We start from the raw sequence: 21,965 nt of genomic DNA, 5'->3' as shown, positions 1-21,965 counted from the left end.
TTATTTTCTTACACTGCTCTAAACATTGCTCTGAGGTTTGAGAGTTTTGCCCACCACTGCCTGGATTTTTCTCCTGCTCAGTGGCTTGTGGCCTATAAACACTGCGAATATATTTTTTTCTCTTGCCTTCAGATCCAGCCTCATTACCTTATGTTTCTAAAAACTGAATGGCATCGGCTATTTATCTGCCAGTGATCCTACGCTATCCAAAAGCACTCAGTTTTATTTCACCCTGTGTCATCCTTATGGACAAGCTATAAAATGTGATACCGTTTACTGGCCCCATCTATTATGTACCAGTTTTAGAGATTAAATCATTCCTTTTTCTGGAAGAAGCCTGTTTGCTATTAAAAAAAAAATCATATTCATCATGAAATAAACATGGCTGCTCTCTTTTAGAAATATAAAAAAAAGAATTTTGAAATAGATATGAAAAAGGGGTCAATTGGTTTGAATGTTGTTTTGTTAGCATCAGTGTAGTATCTTTTGTACTTTAAGATGAACATCACAATTGGAAAAGCCGTAACACTTGAAGATTCTACTCTGATGCTGTGAAGTCCCTCTGTGGTGGTGGTGGCTTTCCTTCAGGTGGGTGTTCTGAAGCGCCAGTTTTGATACTGTGTAGCTCAGCTAGCCTCACTCTAGTTTAGTGGATGTGGGGAACTGTACTGTTAGCCCATGTATGGCACAGTGACCAACACTCCAGCTCTGTCAAAACGTCAAGCAACAGAGTGTGTTCCGCAAGAGGAGGGGACTTACATTATGATGTCAGTAAGTGAAGAACAGCATGTTGCATTTAGCTTGGTGTCAAACTAAAATCCAGAATTTATTCCAAATGCACAACTCTTATCTTTGAGCAGATGGAGCCAGCTATTACAGAAGGCAACATGAAATGAGCTAACCAGTGATGTAAGCCCATTAGGTCACATGCATCCATTCTTCTGCTAAAATGATAAACGTATAAGAAGCCAAGCTGACATTTTCTTTTATATTTACATTTTAAATTTTGATTTATTTTATTGTGGAACCTTAAAATCTGGGTTCTCTTGGCTAATTTGGGACTCAAATGTACTAGTGTGGCTATTGTCAATCTTTACTGTCACCCAGTTGCATTCTGCTTTGATGATAGCTTAAAAAGAAATGAATACAATGAGACAGCACTATGCCCTTTGGTAGTCAGTGTAATAAAGAAGATGTTTAAATGGGTCCATATCCTCACAGACCACCAGGCTTCATGGAATCACCAGGCAACATATGCTTGCCATTGTTTTCTTTAATAATGCACTCAATGTATCAGTATCTTAATTCTGTACTTGAGATTATACCTGTTTGTTTAAAGAGATCTTTATTATTTCTCAAAAGTTAAACCATAAAAAAGACAGAAGTTCTTAAGTAATGTCTGAACAAATAGGCATGTTCTCCATTTGAGAGGTGTACTTGGCATCAATCAGCCTATTTCTGTTTCTCTGTTCATCAGTCAGGCTAACATGCTCTTTGGGTCTCACCTTAGATTCTTGCAATCAAATTTATTTCCTGCCCCCAGGCTCTCTCCTTTGCAGTAAATCTTATACACCCCTGACATTAATATTCCTAAATCAAAGCCCCAATTATAAAAATTATATCATTCCATTCATCAAAATTCTTCTGTGCAATCCCACTGACAAAGATGAAGCCAAAATCATAAAAATAATTATATCTCTTCCTCTTCAATCAGAAAAAAAAAGTGCTGCCCTAACAGCTCAGTAGAGGAATAAAAAGAGTTACTATTGCCTCTCATTTCTGGGCAAAGTTGCTGCTCTTGTCTCTAAGTTCCCTTTTGCAAGATGCTCTCTCTCAATAGCTTGGGAGAGGCTTTCAGGGCAAAATGCTTTTCTTAAAGTGTCAAACCAGATGTGACATTGATTAAAAAGCTTGTACTGATTAGATATCACACTAATTGTACTATTTACTTATAGAATAGGATATTGAAAATAACTTCAGTAAGGTTTGAAGACACACATTCTTAGCTAGACAATGAATGAAAAGATTTTCACATAGTGTATTTACTCTTAGTCTCTTGGTTAAGTTCACGAGGTAGCAGAGAATACATGTGGAGCAGAGATCCTGAATTGTACTTCACAGATGCCTACCCTCTATCCATATTCTTCCAAAATCCACATCTGGAATTGTTCTCAAAGCACTATGAGATGGTGTGGTCAGAAGATGAATACAACCCAGTCTTATTTATACTGAAAATCAGTCTTTTGGAGTAGCTTTCAAATACCGGGCTGCTTCACTTTAACCTTAATACAGATGGGAGGCAGGTGAAGTAAAGCTTATCTATTACTTCCTTTGTGTGAAAAACTAAGCTGGAGGAGGGATCCTGCCCTGGGTTCTACATAAAGTTATGACTGACATCGTCAAAACTGGAACACAGGTCCCCAGACTCCTGTACTCTCTCCACTGCACCTCCTGAATGATGGATGAATATCTAATAGGTAGATAAAATGATTGGGGACAAGCACGAAAGCAAAAAACAACTGTATTAGACATTAATGCTGCTCTTACTCTGGTTTATTTTTAATGCCATGCTTTTTAAGATACTGTGAGTAATTCTCTAAAGTGAAACCAGCTTTACTTGAAATCTAATGCATATATGAATGTGAAGAATCATCCTTTTGCATTTAGTCTAACTATAAGCATTGAAAAATGAAAGAGAAATTTGGTAAAAGCTCAGATTTATTTTAAACCATCACTTTTAACAGAAGGAAATGGATAAAAGCAAAATATCAGTAGTTCTCCTTTTGGCTTAAAATGACATTTTCCAAGATGTTATTAAATTATCTTCGCATTAATAAACTTAAGCAGTACTTAAAGATTTTAAGCTAAGACATATTCAGATCAGGAAGAGCAATCAAATTATGTTTAAATGCAAAGCATATCCATGGAAAATATTACATGAATATGTTTAATATATATCATAGCTAGAAGACTCCATCCAAAGTCAGAAAAGAAATACAAGTAATGATTAATCTATTCGGAGATTTACTTTACTTTTAGGGACAAAACCCAGTCCCATGAGATATTTTTATACATTAAAAAAAGAATCTCAAATCCAGAAAATTTGGCCATAATTTTTGTTGAGTTATAAATCTGTGGTAGGAGAAAAACTGACTTTCACCTTCTTGAGTCACTTAATCTTTTCTGCCTTTCAAGCAGGCAATTGATATAGTTCTAATCAGCCATAATTCATTAATAGTAGAATTATCTTATTTAAAGCACATAATCTATAAATGAGCCTGCCTCATGTTTATGGGTGAAGTTTTTAAATTGTATTTTTAAACAAATCTCAGAAAAACTGAGTCATAGTCTGGCTCTGAGAAAAGTTACGTTTTTACAGTGGGAATGGCTACATTATTTTAAATGAGTAATCATCTACTGTTTTATATGTTGTAATGGAAAGGACCAAGAAAACAGATAGTAGTTTTCTTATTCTTTATCCCATATTTTAAAAAGGGACTCAAGTTGACACTAAAAATCATCTTGCAGTACGGAGCCAATAAATGTATACTGTGAGCACAAATTCTTAAAAATGTTTTATGGCAGTAAATTTTATATATATATATATATATATATATATATATATATATATTTTTTTTTTTTTTTTACTAAAAAAAGCAACTCTAGCCTTAGCAGTAACCACTGAATTGGTTTAAAGGTGTCCAGTCTTCTGATTTAAAAAAAATACGGGATATAGTCTGTAAATTCTTTGGGGAGGCAAAACTAATTTACATGTCAGGAATAAAGAATATTTCAGCGCTAAATTAAACGGCATGAAATTAATTCAGCGCTTGGGACCACCTTATATTTAATAAGGGGGCAGCCCCTTGGAAGTTGGGAATGTTTTAGAGATGCATCATGTATTTATTTGATAGCCGTGTCATGAACTCCTTTTCCCCAGACTTCTAAAAATGTTTTGCTCAGAGAGCCTTATGTTCAAAGGAAGGAAGGAAACCTGAGCGAAAATTTTCCTTCAACTTTGAAACAAGAAGGTATTAAAAGTTTAAAAATTACTTATTGTTATAAATTGTTTTGCAGCCATTTTCTCAGTTGAGCTTCCTATTGAAAAGCTTTGTAAATGCTCGATGTGTCTATGAGGGAAGGCAAGAAGGTGACGGAAGCACTGCTTGTGTTCCGGATGCTGCCTGACAACGCTGCCACCCTTTCACATGGTTTTATTTAGTTATTACAACTATCTCTCTGTAAATGACATTTAGGATTATTTAAGATTATGCTGTAATCCTTTTAATCCTCAGTGCTTTAAATTTCAGGCTAAACACCAAAGAGCAAACTAGCACTTAGCAGGAAGGTTTAAAACATGTGATTGGAACATGTATCTTTTTATTCACTCTTCCCCTGATGAAGACCTAGTGTTGTTCTTCAGTTAACTAAGAAAACCTGTACCACAGTTCATTACAAATCACTCGGTTGCTAAATGCTTTCTCAAGCTACATCAGACTTGTGATGGCCCTTGACAATTATGTTAAATACAGAACTGAACAAAAGTGAGCAGCAATGAACATTTACTAGTTTAACTGAGAACGTGTATGACCTTTTTAATAAGTACAATGTGTCTTTCAGTGTCGGTTTGTAGTTGTATGAAAGTGGTCACTATTTCAGTGTCAAGCTATTAGATGCAAGTATACAGAAACAGGTAACATATATGCATACAGGCATGTACATTTTTACTTTTTAGACATATTATGACTTGTTTATGTGTACTTTATTATAGAAGTTGTTAATGATTTTTTAAAAATACATTATTTATTATTAAGGCCAGTTACGCCAAAAACTGTTCTCAAATAGGCAGATGTTCTTGAACTTAGCCAGTGAGCACCACTCTGATTTACTGAGAGTAGGTAAATAACCAAACCTAATTAATTAATACTGCCACTGTTATGTTACTACAGACCAACCAAATAAGATTGAATTCATATCAGGATTTTTAAAAATACTTGGACTATGAAGAAAATCTAACTTTTAATACAAAAAGAAAAAGAAAAATCTCAAATGTCTAAGTGGCATAAATAAAGGAAACAAATGAAATTCTCCCATTTTTTGTGTCGCAAATGGTTGCTTATGAGGCTGTCAAGTATATCCCAGGCACATAATTTTTTGTTTATTTTCCTTTTCATTTAAAGTTCAACTTCTCTACAGACATTATAATTATGTGGCATTTAATTGCTAATCCATCAACTTTTTAAAGACAAATGTCAAATTTTAAATTATTTCCAATTTTGCTCTGCTTTGATTTTTCTTGAACCAAAAATCTCAATAGTCATTTGCTATCTGTAATCTATAATTCATGGACTAAGATTGAACACCAAGCCTAATTCAAACTTGGAATTCTAAAGCTACTTCTGATGTAGCACATCCGCCGAAGCTGTGATGGTCTTTCTGAGTCTGGAGGAAACACTTCATTATTTTGTAGGTAATGAAACCCTTGTACACACACACTCAAATACCCAACAATGCCTTAATACCATGTTTTTGAGGTATAATCATGTTTATTCTTCAGTTTATATATCAGTTGAGACTTAGACCAGCTAATGTATCTAATCAAATATTGATGCAAGTCATCTAGATTTAGCTCTCTGGCAAATCCTTCCCAAGGCTTTTTTGTTAACAGAACTATAAAAGCTATTTATATTGTTCCTCTCAAAAGGCTTACTTTTGTAGGTTGTCTCTATGGATACGTATTAGTAAATTTTACCTAAGCTCATGTGCTTAGGTGATGACAAGATTTTAGCATGATAAGAAAACCATGTGATTCACCCCAAAAAGAATGAAGCAGGAAATGACATCTGAATCTTTCTTTCGTTTTGTTATTCAAAACATCCTCACAATAACCTCTTGTTTCTCTAAACCAAAGGTACAAGACAAAAAAAGATAAACTAGACATGTAAGAACACTGAAGTCCCGTGAACTGTTCTGGTACCTTACAAACAAAACTAGCTGGCAAGATTTTCACCACCAAAAAGCTACAAAGGGAGAACAATTTAATATCTTTGGAAGTACCTATATTCAGAGATATGAAAAATGAGTAAAACATTACAACAGGTAGTAAGTCACACTCAGAAAAGGTTAGGATGATACATACCATCAGTATAGGTGGTTTAAATATATGTCGATACATATTATATTCATAGCTATGTAAAATTATACTTAAATATTTTTCTTCCATATTTGCAGCCCTGTACACATCATATATATTTGATTATCATCCTCATTTGTGATTTAACTTAACTCTTTGTAAGTTTAACAGCGGGAACTGAAAAAGTTTGCCTTAGGCCAACTTGGAGGGTTTCTATTGTCCAAGAATTATGTCAATCCCAAATTTTAATGACTTATAACATCAGTGATTAGGATGTTAAATTCACAATACATAATAAAACTAAACCATTTAGCTCACCCTACCCTGTTCATAACTAGTCACACTGACCATCTAGATTGTCATAGAGGCTAGGATTATAACCACTAAATTTTCTTATTTATGGCAGAATAACAAAAAAAGCAAGAAATTGCAAGACAGACTATATCATTGTTCTACAATTCCTCACTTTAAATCAAAATTTAATTTTACTTCTTGATTCTGTAAATTCATAATCAGTTTTGCTTTAGTCCTTTTATCTCTAAGCAAATATGTTTAGTTTTCTTTTTTTCTTTTTCTTTTTTCTTTCTTTCTTCGTCTTTTTTTTTGGTTAACAAGAAATCTCTACCATGTAAAAAATGAACACCAATGTAGAATTCAACTATTAGAAAAATAAGTTTTTCCAGAATATGTTGAAAGTGTTTTTTGTTTTGTTTTATTTTTTAATTGAGTCCAAATTATTTTGATAGACCTAATTTAGCATCTGGAAAAAGCAAAAGCAAACTAAAAACCAGTTTTTTTTTTCTCCCAGTGAGAATTCCAATAAGAAATGTCATGTACTCACATACTTCTATAACACTCAATACATTCATTTTAATGATGCATTTAAGAACAGAGTTGATTTTTCTTCAAGGGCTAAAATGGTCTTAGAAGACATTTAATATAATAATTATAATAATCTAGTTCCTACTAAATGATATAAAATCTAAAATATACCTATAAAGTTATTGGTTACTTTGGAAATATAAAAGTAAATTAAATTTCATATAAATATAGAAAAAGATCAACCTCCATAATCTGAAGTTATTAATTGCCAAAGGGATTTTAGTAACATCATATGTGAAATATTGTTTTCCCATTTCCTTTCTTTCAAGGATTTCATCTGGTTCTTTCCATTCAAAGGAACATGATTGAAATTATTAATCATAGTTATTTTTTCCAAAAAAATTAAATTATACAATATGAAAAATCTAATTTTTATAGCTGTTCAGAGCTCTCCTTCCCCCTAACTTACACTGTTAAATGTAATTTATGACCAGAAGGCAGGAATGGCAATGAATGCAAATAGTTTATTATAATTAGTGAATCTTACTTTGTGTATGTCTGAAAGTTCTACATTAAATCTGTTTAAGCTAAGCATTCTAGGTTTGTATCCCAAATAGCTACCAAATACATGGCAAAATTCAGTGACCTATGGGTATATAATTAATGAACACACAATGTATATTTTGTGTGTAGATAGCAACCAGTCACCAGGGAAAAACAACAAAACAACCAAAATTCAACAAGGAAGAAAAGCCAGTTTTTCACAATGACCTTTGCACAACTAGCTCATGCACATGAAAAAACCATAACAAAGTAGTCTTGTTTTAATTACCCAAGAGAGCTCAGATTTAAAAGTAAGAAGAATAAATTGAATCTATGTAACATTCTTACCTGAAAGACATTCTTTCTGCTTGATTTTTCCTTGGCCCATTCAATATGTGCCCCACACAAATCCACACTTTCTGGTTTGTTCCCAGTTTTCTGTAAACAAAAATGCAATAAGAATAAAAAGCAAACAACACTGGTGATGCATGTAAGGAAAAATAAAATTTGATTGACTTAGCAGTTGTGTATTTATGGTGTAAAGCTTTTCTTTTTTTTTTTTTTTTTTTTTCTTTTTCCAGTTTCAAATAGACATCCTCACTCATACTCATTGCAACATTATTTTCAATAGCCTAGACATGGAAATGATCTAAGTGTCCATTAGTGGATGAATGGATAAAGAAAAAATCAAACTCATAGAAATAGGGTTGTTACCAGGTGCTGGGTTAATGAAAAGATGTCTGTCAAAGGGCAAAAACTTTCAGTTATAAGATGAGTAAGTTCTGGGGATCAAATGTACAGCATGGTGCCTATAGTTAACATTATACTGTATACTTGAAAATTGCTGAGTAGATCTTAAATGTTGGAACCACATATACACAAAAGGTAACCATGTGAGGTGCTGAATATGTTAACTAGCTTTAGTGTGGTAATCATTTCACAATATATATCATATCATCACATTGTACACCTTAAACTTACACATTGTTATTTATCAATTATATCTCAATAAAGATGAAGAAGTAAAAAACAAATTTAATAAATATTAAGTGCCAACTGTACACCTTTTAGAAATTCACATTTCAGACCTTTAAGACTATACACATAAGTATAATGTGTATCTGTATACAGTAAATTTAATTTAGATCAAATATTATTATAGCATATGCTTCCTTTTACACAATACAATGTGAGTGTTATTTAAAACTTGTTTTTAGTTCAGTAATTCATAATAATCAATTACTGGATATCCTCTATATTTGCCTCTTCATACTTTCATTTAGTTCAAGTGAACCACACTTACATAACTTTAAATTTGCATAACTTCAAACATTAAAAAAAAAACTTACCTGTTTGGGAAATTTCTTTCCTATTTTTAAAGAAAGTTATGGCACATTTCAAAGACTCCAACTATTTTCATATGTTCTGAGCTATTCTAGATTTTCCTATGGATAAGTTTAGTTTTCTCACCTTTCAGTAGAATACTTTAAAATTTTAGTATACAAAGCTTGTAATTTTTAAGTAGAAATCTTGTTTTAATGCAAATGAAGAAAGGGTAGCAGGGTGGTGGGGAAGGGAGATGGAGTCTACACTTTTTAAATTGAGGTATATTTGATTTACAATATTGTGTTAGAGAGTTTCAAGTGTATAGCAAATTGGGTTATACATGTTTATGTATATATCTATATACTTTTTCTGATTCTTTTCCATTATAGTTTTTATAAGATATTGAATATAGTTCCCTATGTTATACAGTAAATCCCTGTTGCTTATCTATTTTATATATGATAGTGGGCATCTGTTAATCCCATACTCCCAATTTATCCCTCCCCCACCTTCCCATTTGATAACCGTAAGTTTGTTTTCTATGTCTATGAGTGTTTCTGTTTTGTAAATAAGTTCATTTGTACTATTTTTTAGATTCCACATATAAATGATATCATATAATATTTGTCTTTGTCTGGCTTACTTCACTTAATATAATAATCTCTAGGTCCATCCATGTTGCTGCAAATGGCATTATTTTATTCTTTTTTATGGCTGAGTAGTATTCCATTCACCTGTTGATGGACACTTAGGTTGCTTCCATGTCTCAGCTACTATAAATAGGTGCACTATAAACACTGGGGTGTAGGTATCTCTTCGAATTAGAGTTTTCATCTTCTCCAAATATATGCTCAGAAGCATACAATATTTTTAGACAATATTTTTAACAGTATAAACTTTAGCTTAAAACAAAATTATGGAAGAATGGTAGAAATGGTATAAGAAATCTGTCCACAATTGTTGCCTCATAGCCACCATATTTTATCAGTTTAATAGAAATGGTCTATTTTTCAAAAAAAGCCAGAAATATGGAATTTTTAAATTGTAAATTGTGAGGGTTTTTTTTTTTAATTTTGGCAACTCAATAAAAATGTTTTTGGAAACACTGTACAGGCCAAGCATAAGTTTCCTTCAGGATAAATTCAGCTGGCAGGACAGCAATTGATAGCATACCATTCCTTTGTTATTTAGTAATAATTTCATGAGAAACTAATCAAGATGAGCATGCCCAGGGGGTGGGTATAGCTCAGTGGTAGAGTGTGTGTTTAGCATGCAGGAAGGAGTTCCTGGGTTCAATCCCGAATACCTCCATTAAAAAAAAAAAAGATGAGCATGCCTCTTATGGATGCTTCAGAGAGTGAAGTATTTTTACTATTTTCCCACACTCTGCCACCCAGGTGATCACTGTCGTGAAAAATCTCAAAGCACGATAATGATCTTCATTGTTGAGTGATTTATGACATGGAAAAACTAAGAACAACTTGCCTCTTCTACGGTAAATTAAATTATGGGATACTCAGAACCAATAGAAATAACCATCAAAACAAAATGCACATACAACAAAAGAGGTTATCGTTCCCATATAATGCAGTCAGGATAAAAAGATGGAATAATTTTATATAAGAACTTTCTATAGGCCAGACACTTCTCTATGTGTTTACAGCTGCCAGTTCACTTAGTTCTTATAATACCTATATGAAGTAGGTACTGTTATTATTGCCATGTTACAGGTAAGAAAATATGCCGAAATGGTTAGGTAAGCTTCCCAAGGTAACACAGGTAGAAAAGGAGGAGTCAGGATTTAAATGCAAGCTGTGCCCTTCCACAGTATGTTTCTAACACCATGTAGTCCTTGAAAATTGAATATACGCTATAATCATATTCATGGTAAAACATGAAACATTTTGGGAAAAGATATGCCTTTCTTACTAGACTCTAGTACAGACACATTGATCTTGTTTTTGACCTTCTCTGTTAAACTTGATCTACCCATTGGGCCTTTATACCACCTGCTTACCTGGAATAATTCCCAATTGTCACATGGCTGACTCCCTCTTGTCCATCAGGTTCCAGCTAAATGTCACCTTGTCAGAAGTCTTCTCTCTGACTGCCTTATATAAAAGAGTGGCATTCCAGCACTCCTGATTACACCGTGGGTCACTATTTATTTTAATTTCACCACAGTCTTTCTCCTAACTGAAATTTACATATACATAGATTACCTATTTTTTCGCCCACTAGAATTTAACTGCCTGAGCTGGGACCTTGTTTGCCTTTTCTTCCACTATTTTCCCCAATGTATGAAACAGTGCCTGGCACACAGTTATTGTTCAATGAATATTTGCTAAATTCATGAATGGAGGAAAACACCAAAATGCAACTAGTTTTGCGCTTTGGAAGAAAGGTTTGAGCATCTTAAAATTCCTGATGCTTTCTGTGATTTAGCAAAATGATAAACAGTTTAATGGACTCTTTGCGGATTGAACCTAGAATTTCACAGAATCACTCAATAAATGTTTACATATGTCTGCTAAGTGTCAGAGTGTTAGCCACTGTGTCAGACACTGGAACTCCAGAGACAGGATACTGACTCTTCCTTTAAGAATTCCACACTAGCCTCAGGTCTGTATAATTTTCTGCAGACTCTCTCTCTCTCAGAGAGAAAACTAGAGGATGCCTGTGGGTAAAAAGCAATCTAAGCTTTGCCAGTGTTCTTACCGTCTAGCTCTGCCAACCTGTAACTGTTCTCATCAGCATCATATACTAAATCCCATGGCTTTGACACCTGGCTTGGGTTTATCGCAGTCTGAACTCTGTCCATCACTCTCAGTCACCTCCTAGTGCTCATGCATGTGACCTTGATCCATCTCTTACATTCTTCATGAGCTCACTGCTTCACCTCCTCTCCGCGTTAGCAATCTTCATTCTACTTTTCACCTAACAAATCCCAATTTCTGAGTCTTCCTTACTCCCATCCTGTTACATTTGGTTTTGAGGTTATTGAGATCGGCAGACCTTTGTGTGTTCTCCCAGTCTCTCAAGTCCTTTCTGGTTTTACTTTCTTTTATGTCCAAGCCTGTGTACCCGCTTCAGCAGTCACTTCAGCCACTCTCTCTCCCTTTTTCTCTCTCCCTCTTCTCTCTCCCTCATTCAATGACCCACTCTACTCTCTCATCTATTTTTTCTTCTACAGTCTTCCTCATATTCCTTAATTCTGGAGAAATAACTTGACTACTCAGTGTAATAACATTACAAATAATGGCCACCTACTTATAAGAGGCTTTTGACTCTATTTAGCAAAACTTTCATTATTATTATTGTGAGAAGGACATTTAAGGTATCCATGAAATCATTGCCAAGATGAATGTCATGGATATTTCGCTGACTTTTTACGTGTTCCTAGTCAGTTTCTACTCTTCCTCAAGGCACATTTTTCCCAGAGCTTTACTTTTTCAAATTGGTCTACCAAATATTTGGCTTACTTCTAATTCACAGAGATCATAAAGCCCTTGGGCTAGAACGTTTACCATTCTTCCCACTTTCATAGTCGGTCTGTGCAATCAAAATGAACAAACACAAACTTTAATTCATTTCTGTATGCCTTGCCTTCTGAAAGCTTTACATCAGTTTCTTATTTATTCCTGACAACAATCTGGTGAACGTATCACCATTGCCTTCAACTGACATGTGACGAAGCTCAAGCAGGGAGTGGCTACGTGCCTTAAATAAGCTCACACATTTAATAAGCTCCCCAGCTGAGATATGAACTCCTTATTATCTGATTCCAAGTCCCAAGTGCTTGATCACAACACAGCACACTGCCTCCCTTCCATACCTACCCTTTCCTCCTACTAGTTCACATAATGCCCTTTTTAGGTCCCAAAATAGAAATTAACATTTTCTATTTCTTCCTTGTGTCATCATTTCCTGTTTTTACTTCTGGTTCCCAGAATTCTGGATGAGGGTCGGTAACTCTGGTCCACCTGTTTAATAAATGCCCATGTTTGGGCATGACAGTGGCATCTATGAGCATCAAAATTATCTGCCCTGTCAGTTCCGTATAATACATGAACAACTCACAAGGCAGGTCCTGTTTTCCCTGAGAGGAAGAGATGCTCCTTCTTTTGTGCAAGGTTTATTTCTCTCTAGTTCCTAATTCCATCCAATCTCACTCCTTATTGCCTCTCAAATGGATTATATGCTCTAGCCTATAACCACACTCAAGTCACTCCTGTTTAAAAAATGGAAGAAAGCAAGTATCACCCCACAACTTCACTTTATCTCAGTCTCATCTACTTCCCTTGCATTATTGTCAGGACTCTTTAGAGTTTGCTGCAGTCATATTCTCTGTTTGCTCATATTCTATTCTCTTCTCAACCCACTGCAGCCTTTTACTCCCTTCCCTGACTAATCTAAAATGTTTTAACCATTAAGATCAACAGAAGCAGCCTGGTGCTTTCTCTCCTGTCAACATTCTACTGGAACTCGGTATTACTAGACTCTGCAGGCCCTTCTCCTTAAAATCCCGTCTCTCAGTCATGGAGACATTTTCTTTCCAAATTCTCCTTTCACCTTTTATACTCTTCTGTCTCTGTCTTTTCTTTTCTTTTCTTTTCTTTTCTTTTTTTTCTCTTCTTCATCCCATTTCTTGAATGTTAGAAATTCTTGGTTTATGGTTCAAGTCCTTCATTATTTCTCATGGTTTACATGTTTCCTATGGGTTTTGTCCTATGGTCTGATCTGTCACTTATAAATATGTTGACTCCCCAGTGGTTCCTCTGGCCCCCAGCTCCCTCCCATGTGCCAGAACTGTATTTTCTAACTAACTACCATTAGGATGGCACACAGATAACTCATGTAATCACCATCTCCATTTTTTCCTACTGTTTGCCTTGGTTAATCATTCCTTAATCCACTTCACTTTTGTCACTTTTTTAGTTCTCCCCTTTCCCCCAGTACCTACAACCAAAAGATTCAAAGCCTAAATTCCAGAGCTAGATCACAATCTCATTTGAGTTCTTATTTTCTCTCATCTGAATTCTTCACCTTGCTGCTCCTGCCAAGACCAGTAAAACCCTTTTCAATTAATTCTCCACATTTTGATTTTTTTTTTCCTAAAACACAGCAATGCTAAATTCATGGCAGTTTCCAAAATGCAACATGATTTTATGACTCTGTACATTGGGGATCTGAGTAAGCATGCACCCTTTTCATCTGAAACACATTTATTTTCTCTTCAATACATTCTCCCTGCCTCCTATCTGCTCATTTTCATGATGCAACTCCAAAATAACCTCCATGAGGCTCTCCTTTACCTCTGCAGGCACAGTTACCATTTCTTCTCACCGTCTCCCCTACTCTGAAACACACTTTTTTCTTTTTAACAATTCTTTTTGTTTTCCACACATTGAAATTACTTTTCAGTGTGTCTCTTTCCTCCAGCTAAACAATCAGAGAACAAGCTGGCTTTGGCCTGAGACTTATTTTCCCAAAATCTAGCAAAGTGGCCCAAAATATGCACTCAGCAAAAAATTTGTTATTTGTTTGATTAACTTATGAACTGGATGGAGAATTACAATAGAAAATGTCCAAATTCATTCCAATGCATTAATAAATAAAATTAAATAATACATCTCAGAATGACAGTCTACAAAATGAGAAATACATTGTGTACATAAAATCACAATATTCCCATTTATTCTGACCTTTAATAAGACTGACCATATGGAAAAATTAAAGCAAATAATAGAGATCTGGGGGGAATTTAAAAGTATGCCAGAAAAAAACAAGTGGTTCGGGTAAAAGTCAAGCAAATAAAAATACTAACCTCAAGAAAAGTAAACTAAGAGAAGTAGAGGAAGGATTATATAGAAGTGATCCTAATAAATAGTTCATTTTTACAAAGTTAAAGCAGAAGGACCTAGGCTTGAAGAACAACTTGAGGGACTAGGCTTTATTAGATGCGAAAATTATTGGTGTCAAAGTGTTGTTAAATATTGGAATAAGTTGTTCAGAAAAGTTGTAGAATTTATTTGGAAGACAATCAAGATTTTATTCAAGAAGTCTGAAATTAAATGATCCTTTAATAGAAAACATATTTCTGATTCCACAGCTATGAAATACATAAAAAGTCTGCTGATGAACTACATGATGCCAATGTATCATATTGCACATCATTATAAAAATATACTTTAAAAAGTTGACTAAAATTGAATTTAAATCTAGGGGTGTACATATCATATCTCCTCTGGGTAAAGTTAAAATATAAAGGACTGATTTTTAAAATATTTAAATATAATTATTTAAAAGTTTTTTTCTCTGATTTAGACTAAACCTTTGGGATTAAGTTCCCCATTTTTCTTTATGGGATATTTGGGGGCTTTTAATGTATATTAAGAAAATATCAAAGGCCAGATGCTCTTTTGCTTGATGGAATTTTCCACGATGAAGACTGGGTATGTGTGTAGGTAACAAATCACTGGGCCACTCACTCTCATACCCTTATTACTAGATGTGGTTGATAAAAAGACAGGGCTCAGATTTTATGAAACAGATTATTAGCTACCATTTTTTACTTTGGATTAATTGCTATTCCAGAATATGGACTAAGATTGTCCTTTTCAGTTTGAAACATGAAACACAAAATCTGTTTAGAGGAATTAAGTTTTATCACATAACTGGTTTTGGTTCTGGAAAATCAGTCATGGAAGAGGATAAAACTCACTTATAAATTCTCATTTGGGCAAAATGATTTAGGAAAGAGTGCTGAATGGATACCTGATCTTATTAATGCCTAAAGTATGACCGCTGTCAACATAGAGGAGAATGCTTTGATTGTAAGATGTGGGTTTTATGTATATGAATATAAATGGTGTTAATAATAACTGAAATTGTTTCTACAGTGAAATTTTTCAGTACAAGACCAAATCAAGCCAGATTTTCAGATAAGCAAAGCTTTCTTTGTGATTTGGGATACCAGAGTGCTATGTGTTTGTATATTTGTTTTTGTTTTTTGAGAAGAAAGTCTTCTCTCCTTTTTAAGAAGAATTTATTATATTTATTCCTGAATCAAAATCTTGCTAGAATAAATACAAAAGCTTCTATTTAGTCTACTTTTGTTCCATGCTGATATTGTCTTAAATTTATATTACACAAAAAACTTATTTAATTCTGCAAGGTGAGTAGCTTGGGCACATTTTTGATGCCTCAGGCATCCCCTCAGATTCTCTCCTTAGACCCTCATCCACTCAGTCTGCCTCAGCTGACTCTACAGATGACCAGCCTTGTTTGGCACCTTCTTGGAACACAAGGCCCTCCCGATCGCCAAAATGCAGATAGGCTTTTGGCTCGCTGACCACTTCCAGATTTGGATGAAATGCCATTTTAAGGGGGCAGGATCTGACTTTCTGAGTGGCCATCCAAGAGTGTGCCCAGGATCCATATAATACAGGCAGTAAAGACTCTGGATGATGAATTGTAACCAAAAGGAAGCAAGAATGAGAAGAAACATAGCAGATAAGTTCCTTCCCCTTCCTCAACCATCCCTCCTACAAACTGCTTCATGTTTTCTCCAGACAGTTTATCTGCAGCTTCTTCTCAAGTCAAGTGGTGCACCTGCCCAGTGGTCCTCTGTGTCTCTTTGAGACTCACTGTAGAGTAATAGCCAGCATGGCAACACACCTCTCTACTATTTCCCATCATTCCTGCCTCCTTTCCTTTTTACTTCACCCTCTGTGTCCTGGAATCATGTCTCCCAAATAAAGCATGGGTGCTTAATTTGAGTTTTTGTTTTCTAGGAAGTCAGGGCTGAGACAATCAGTGTTACACTCCTGTGGCAAGGATGGACAGCTTTCCATCCAAATATGTGTAGTGCTCCTCTTCAGGAGTCTGGACTTGTCACTGGTAGGTAGGTCACCAGTCAAGAGCTCCATTTTTCTTCTATTCTACTTTGCATCAGCCTGTAGCCTCATTACTCATTCTTATCATTGGAATGTAAGCAAGAACAATGTGAGACACTTCTGGGCTCACAGCTTTTAAAGAGCATGCAGACCTTCCTATGTTCTCTTAATTTTAGCTTCATCTGCCACTAGGGGATGACACAACCAAAAGATGGGAGAAGTACCATGTAACATAAAGCTGACCAGGAATATCTGTTTTGGACTGTGATTTGAGCAAAAAATGAGTTCTGTGGAAACTGTGAATAGTACTTGGACAGCAGGTAGTGTTTCTTTACCTTAAAAATGTTTATATTATTGTTAAGAAAATTAAGGCAAGATTTTTTTTTAAATATACTGTCATTAAGTGGCAATTTGGGCATTTGAATTCAGTTTTAATGAACACAAGCATTAATTAAATAATGCAATAGAAAGTCTGTTCCAAAGCCTGTGCTTTTAACTACTATATTCCATTGTTTCATCTGGCATTAATAACAACAATAATAAGTATAATTAGTATTGGTTATCTTTGCTATGTGTTAGGCATGTTACATCAATTTTCTCACATAATCTCACAATAGCTCTATGAGGTGGGTACTCTTCTTAACCCCACAATGCAGTTGAGAGATCAAAGAACTATAGCAACAAATAAAATGTGAACCTGGGATTCCTAACCAGGTGGTTTGACTTAGAAGCTCCTATTTCTACCTAAAGCCTCTATTTCTACCTAATATGGTATACTGCTTCCCAGAGCATTTCAATTTAGTAGTGAATTTTAAAGGAAAAATAAAAACATATATTCAGTAAATTAAAAACCGCACATGGAGTAAAAGTCCATTTTCTCTAAGAGAAATGCAAGCTCTAAATCAGATGTATTTCACTGACCAAAATGATAAACCACAGAGAGTCAAGCTTCAAAATTAAAATAGTTTTCTGAAAGAGCCTAAGGTGAGGCTTATTGGACAATAAGCTATTATCCATTTATAAAGCACCCTATCAATTCCATAGATTTTTGTGGTTATTAAAAATTATGTAAGATACAGAATTTATTGTGGTTATGGCCAAATCCTGAGAAAATTATAACCAGAGAACATGGCTTCATTTATAGTAATATCGATCACTTGATTTCATTTTTTCCTTACAAAGTTTGTGTTAATAAAAGGCTAGAGTTCATTTTTCTTTTTTCCTTTCTTTCCATCTCCTTCTGTCATTCTCAAGATTTTGGACTGTTTTTTCTCTTTTAAAAAAAGTTACAAATGTATGATGAGGCCATACGATAGTGCAATTTATGGATGCACTAATAACCCGCCCCAATGGCAATCATGCTGACTTTGCCAAAGCACTACCATCGTGAGAATTAAAATATTAAACAAATTTTAAATGCTTTCATTAGGCTCAGGTTGGTAGATCTATTGTTTGCCCTTCCATTGTTATGATCTTTTTGAGCAGGGATCCAAATAAAACCTTACCATTCACTTTACAAAGATAAAATCATTCCATATTCATTTTGCACAGAACACTCAATAATTCATGAATAGCTTTCTGATTGAAACTATTTTCATTTTTTTGCTAAATCACATCATTTTACTCTCATAAATAAGTCCATTTTGTTATTAAAGTCATGCTACAGTGAATGAACATTAGATGTACTGCATTATTTAATTAATGCTTGTGTTCGTTATTTGCACTGGAAGTAAACAATATTTAAAAAGTAAACAAATTATTTTAATGAAGCCTTTTATATTATTCTTTTTTTGCTTTCCAGGTTATGGTTGAATGAGTGGTTTTAAAAAGTTAATAGTTCATTAAATGCCTTGGAAAAGTTTTGTCATTAGAAGTAAAATTTCCAGCATTTGCCTCTGATTAAAAGTATTAACACAATGTAAAGTGAAAAACATAAAAGTAGCAAAAGACACCCGGCGTTACATATGCAATCAAATGTGGGCTCCATATTAAACATACTGGCTTTAGAATAGTACAATTTTAGGGGAGAAATAATCCCTAAAATGTTTATAATACTTCTGAATTTATATCAAAAGTTTTCTGAGAACCATGTGATAAATATAAAAGAAATAATTAATTGATGAGAATAAGGTTCACTTGGTCTGAGTTTTGGTGTATGTGGAGATGAGAAATTTCCTAACCAGAAATACACTTTGCACAGTGCATTTATTTCAGTAGAGTGCCACACTGAACATATATTCTGGGTCACATGAAAACACTACCAGGTTTCTACCAGGTTTGCTACTGGTGCTCACTGAAGTGCTGATACACCCGTGTTTCAAGCACAGCAATATTTTTAGTCCTCCTTAGATGAGCAGCCCTGTTTGCCTTCTTTGTACTAAAACTTCTTTAGAAATACCCAACCACACTGTTAAAAGATTAAAGACATATGAGAATGTTATATATTTTCTGAGAAGATGCCCTGTGATTTACTAAGTGCATTGGTACATAATGATGACAAACTTAGCCAATTTGCTATTTTCTTTGTCAATAAGAAAATAGGCCTTATTGTTCTCCTCTATTTCCATAGGTTTTTTTGCTTATTTATTGAAGTATAGATAATTCACATTATGTTAATTTCAGGTGTACAGCTAAGTTATTCAAGTTATATATACATATATATGTATTCTTAAAGTCCCCTACTATTATGCTACTGTCAATTTTTCCTTTTATGTTTGTTAGCATTTGTCTTATATATTGAGGTGTTTCTATGTTGGGTGCATATATATTTATAATTATTATGTCTTCTTGGATTGATCCTTTAATCATTATGTACTGCCATCTTTGTCTCTTGTAACAGTCTTTATTTTAAGTCTATTTTGTCTGATATAAGTATTGCTGCTCCATCTTTCTTTTGATTTTCATTTGCACGGAACACCTTTTTCTATCCCCTCACTTTCAGTGTTTATGTATCCCTAGATCTGAAGTGAGTCTCTTGTAGGCAGCATATATACAGGTCTTGTTTTTGTATCCATTCAGACAATCTAGGTCTTTTGGTTGGAGCATTTAGTCCATTTACATTTAAGGTAATTATCAATATGTATATTCCTACTGCCATTTTGTTAATTGTTGTGGATCTGTTTTTGTAGGTCTTTTTTTCCCCTTTCTTCTTTTGTTCTTTTCTCCTATGATTTGATGACTATCTTTAGTTTTATGTATGGATTCCTTTTCTTTTTTTGTGTGTATATCTATTATAGATTTTTGTTTTGTGGTTACCATAAAGTTTTTCACTCCAAAGAGGATGAAACCAAAGAAGAATATACCAAGACACATTGTAACCAAAATGACAAAAATTAAAGATAAAGAGATAAATACTAAAAGCAGCAAGGGAAAAGCAACAAATAACATACAAGGAAACTCTCATAAGGCTATCAGCTGATTTTTCAGCAGAAACTCTTCAGGCCAGAAGAGGGTGGCATGATATACCTAAAGAGACGAAAAAAAAAAAGTAAAACCATGAGTACTCTACCAAGCAAGGCTCTCATCCAAATTTGATGAGAATCAAAAGCTTCATAGAGAAGGAAAAACTAAAAAAATTCAGCACCACCAAACCAGCCTTATAGCAAATCCTAAAGGAACTTCTCTAGGTGGAAAAAAAAATGCCACAACTAGAAACAAGAAAGTTATGAAATGGAAAAGTTCACTGGTAAAGGCAAACATACAATAAAGGCAGGAAATCATCCACACACAAAGCTAGTAGGGAGATTAAAAGACAGAAGTAGTAATATCATCTGTACCCACAAAAAGCAGTTAAGGAATACACAAAACAACTAGATGTAAAATATATTAAAAACAGAATCATGAGGGTAGGAGAACAGAAATGCAGAGTATTTAAAATGCATGTGAAAATAAGGGGTCAGCAACTTAAAACAAGTGGAGGTAGACAGACAGATAGATAGATCACATAGAATTTTTTAGACTAGGTCTCTCAGATAATGTAACAAGTTCCATCTTCTTTTTTTAAACCTTAAGAAAAAAATATAAATTCCCCAAATCTATCTCTGAAAACTCACTCTCTCTTAATTTGAGGTTATATAGTATGATGCCTATAGAATGAAATCATCTCTTCTCACAATCTGTTAAAGACCTTTCATGAACTGATTCCACACTGACTTTCTAACCAAGTTAGAGTGTCTGCTGTTCCACAGTGCTGTTCCTCAACTTATTTTGAGGCAATACCTCACTGACAGTGCATCCAAGCAACTTACAAAAGAAACTCAAAATAGTCTGGACTGGGGCACATTCACCCTAGGCCTCAGGAAACCTCCAAGAAACATTTTAAAGAGCAATTATAGCACATAATATGTGGAGCAAGGCAAGAGATCGGTAATATCTGGAAAATAAACAAGTAAATTAAGGAATTAATTTCCCGTATCTTATCATTGCTTACTCCTTTAACTCAATTTAAAATGTCTTTTCCCCACATTTCTACACTGAAATCCTACTTATCTTTCAAAACATGCTCCAATACTACTTCCTCTATTGTAATAAACATACACATGATTCTGTTTCCTCTACCAGACTACATGTCCCTTGAGAGCAGGAATCATATATTATTCATCTGAATATCTCTCGGGTTTAACAACACATTATATGATACTTGTTAGGAGTTCTTGATGGTCTATAAAATAAATAAATAAATGGGTTTTCTAAATTACACAGCTTCTTCCCCATGAGGAAATCCATCATTTTTTCCTAACTGAGAATGCAAATTTGCCACATCCCATAGCTAGATTCAGGGTTCTACTTCATATAAAGCAGATGCTCTAAAATAACAAAGCATAGAAGGCACATAGGCAGAAAGTTACAGTTGAACTGCTGGAGCCAGTTGAAACACTTTACTGATACTAAAGTAGGTAAGTGCACCTGAAAAATTCAAAGGGTGTGAGTCAAGGCCTCAAAAGATAAATCAAACAGACAACTCTTGTTTCTATGGGACTGCTCTGGCACCAGATGAATCAAATAATACTGTGAGCGCTTTTGAGGCAACAGTTTTTGCCCTTGGACTAAATAAGTTGAAGCTATGATCGCAGAAGAATCAGTTTCTTCTCTCGACTTTTCGCCATGGTAGGCCTGGTACTTTTAAGACAAGTAACACCTGGGTCATACTGCCATTCAGTATGTATTTGTTAAAAGAAGAGCCATGAAAGACTATTCTAGAGTGAGGATGTCTGGAGAATACTGACCCACTTTACTAGAGAGTT

At 34.4% G+C, this 21,965-nt stretch overlaps 1 protein-coding gene across 3 annotated transcripts in view; it reads right to left on the bottom strand.

The window, feature by feature from the left end:
* Positions 1-21,965, bottom strand: part of ARHGAP15 (Rho GTPase activating protein 15) — a 574,294-nt gene that overhangs the window by 448,464 nt on the left and 103,865 nt on the right. For all 3 annotated transcript variants that reach the window (XM_006191397.2, XM_032479387.1, XM_032479386.1), the window contains exon 6: positions 7,847-7,936. In XM_006191397.2, coding sequence (XP_006191459.1) covers positions 7,847-7,936 — 90 coding nt within the window. The remainder of the gene's footprint in view (positions 1-7,846; positions 7,937-21,965) is intronic.

The sequence above is a fragment of the Camelus ferus genome, chromosome 5 (assembly GCF_009834535.1).
Source record: "Camelus ferus isolate YT-003-E chromosome 5, BCGSAC_Cfer_1.0, whole genome shotgun sequence".
Classification (NCBI taxonomy): domain Eukaryota; kingdom Metazoa; phylum Chordata; class Mammalia; order Artiodactyla; family Camelidae; genus Camelus; species Camelus ferus.
The sequence above is the reverse complement of the archived record's forward strand: the minus strand, read 5'-3'. Positions and strand labels throughout refer to the sequence as shown.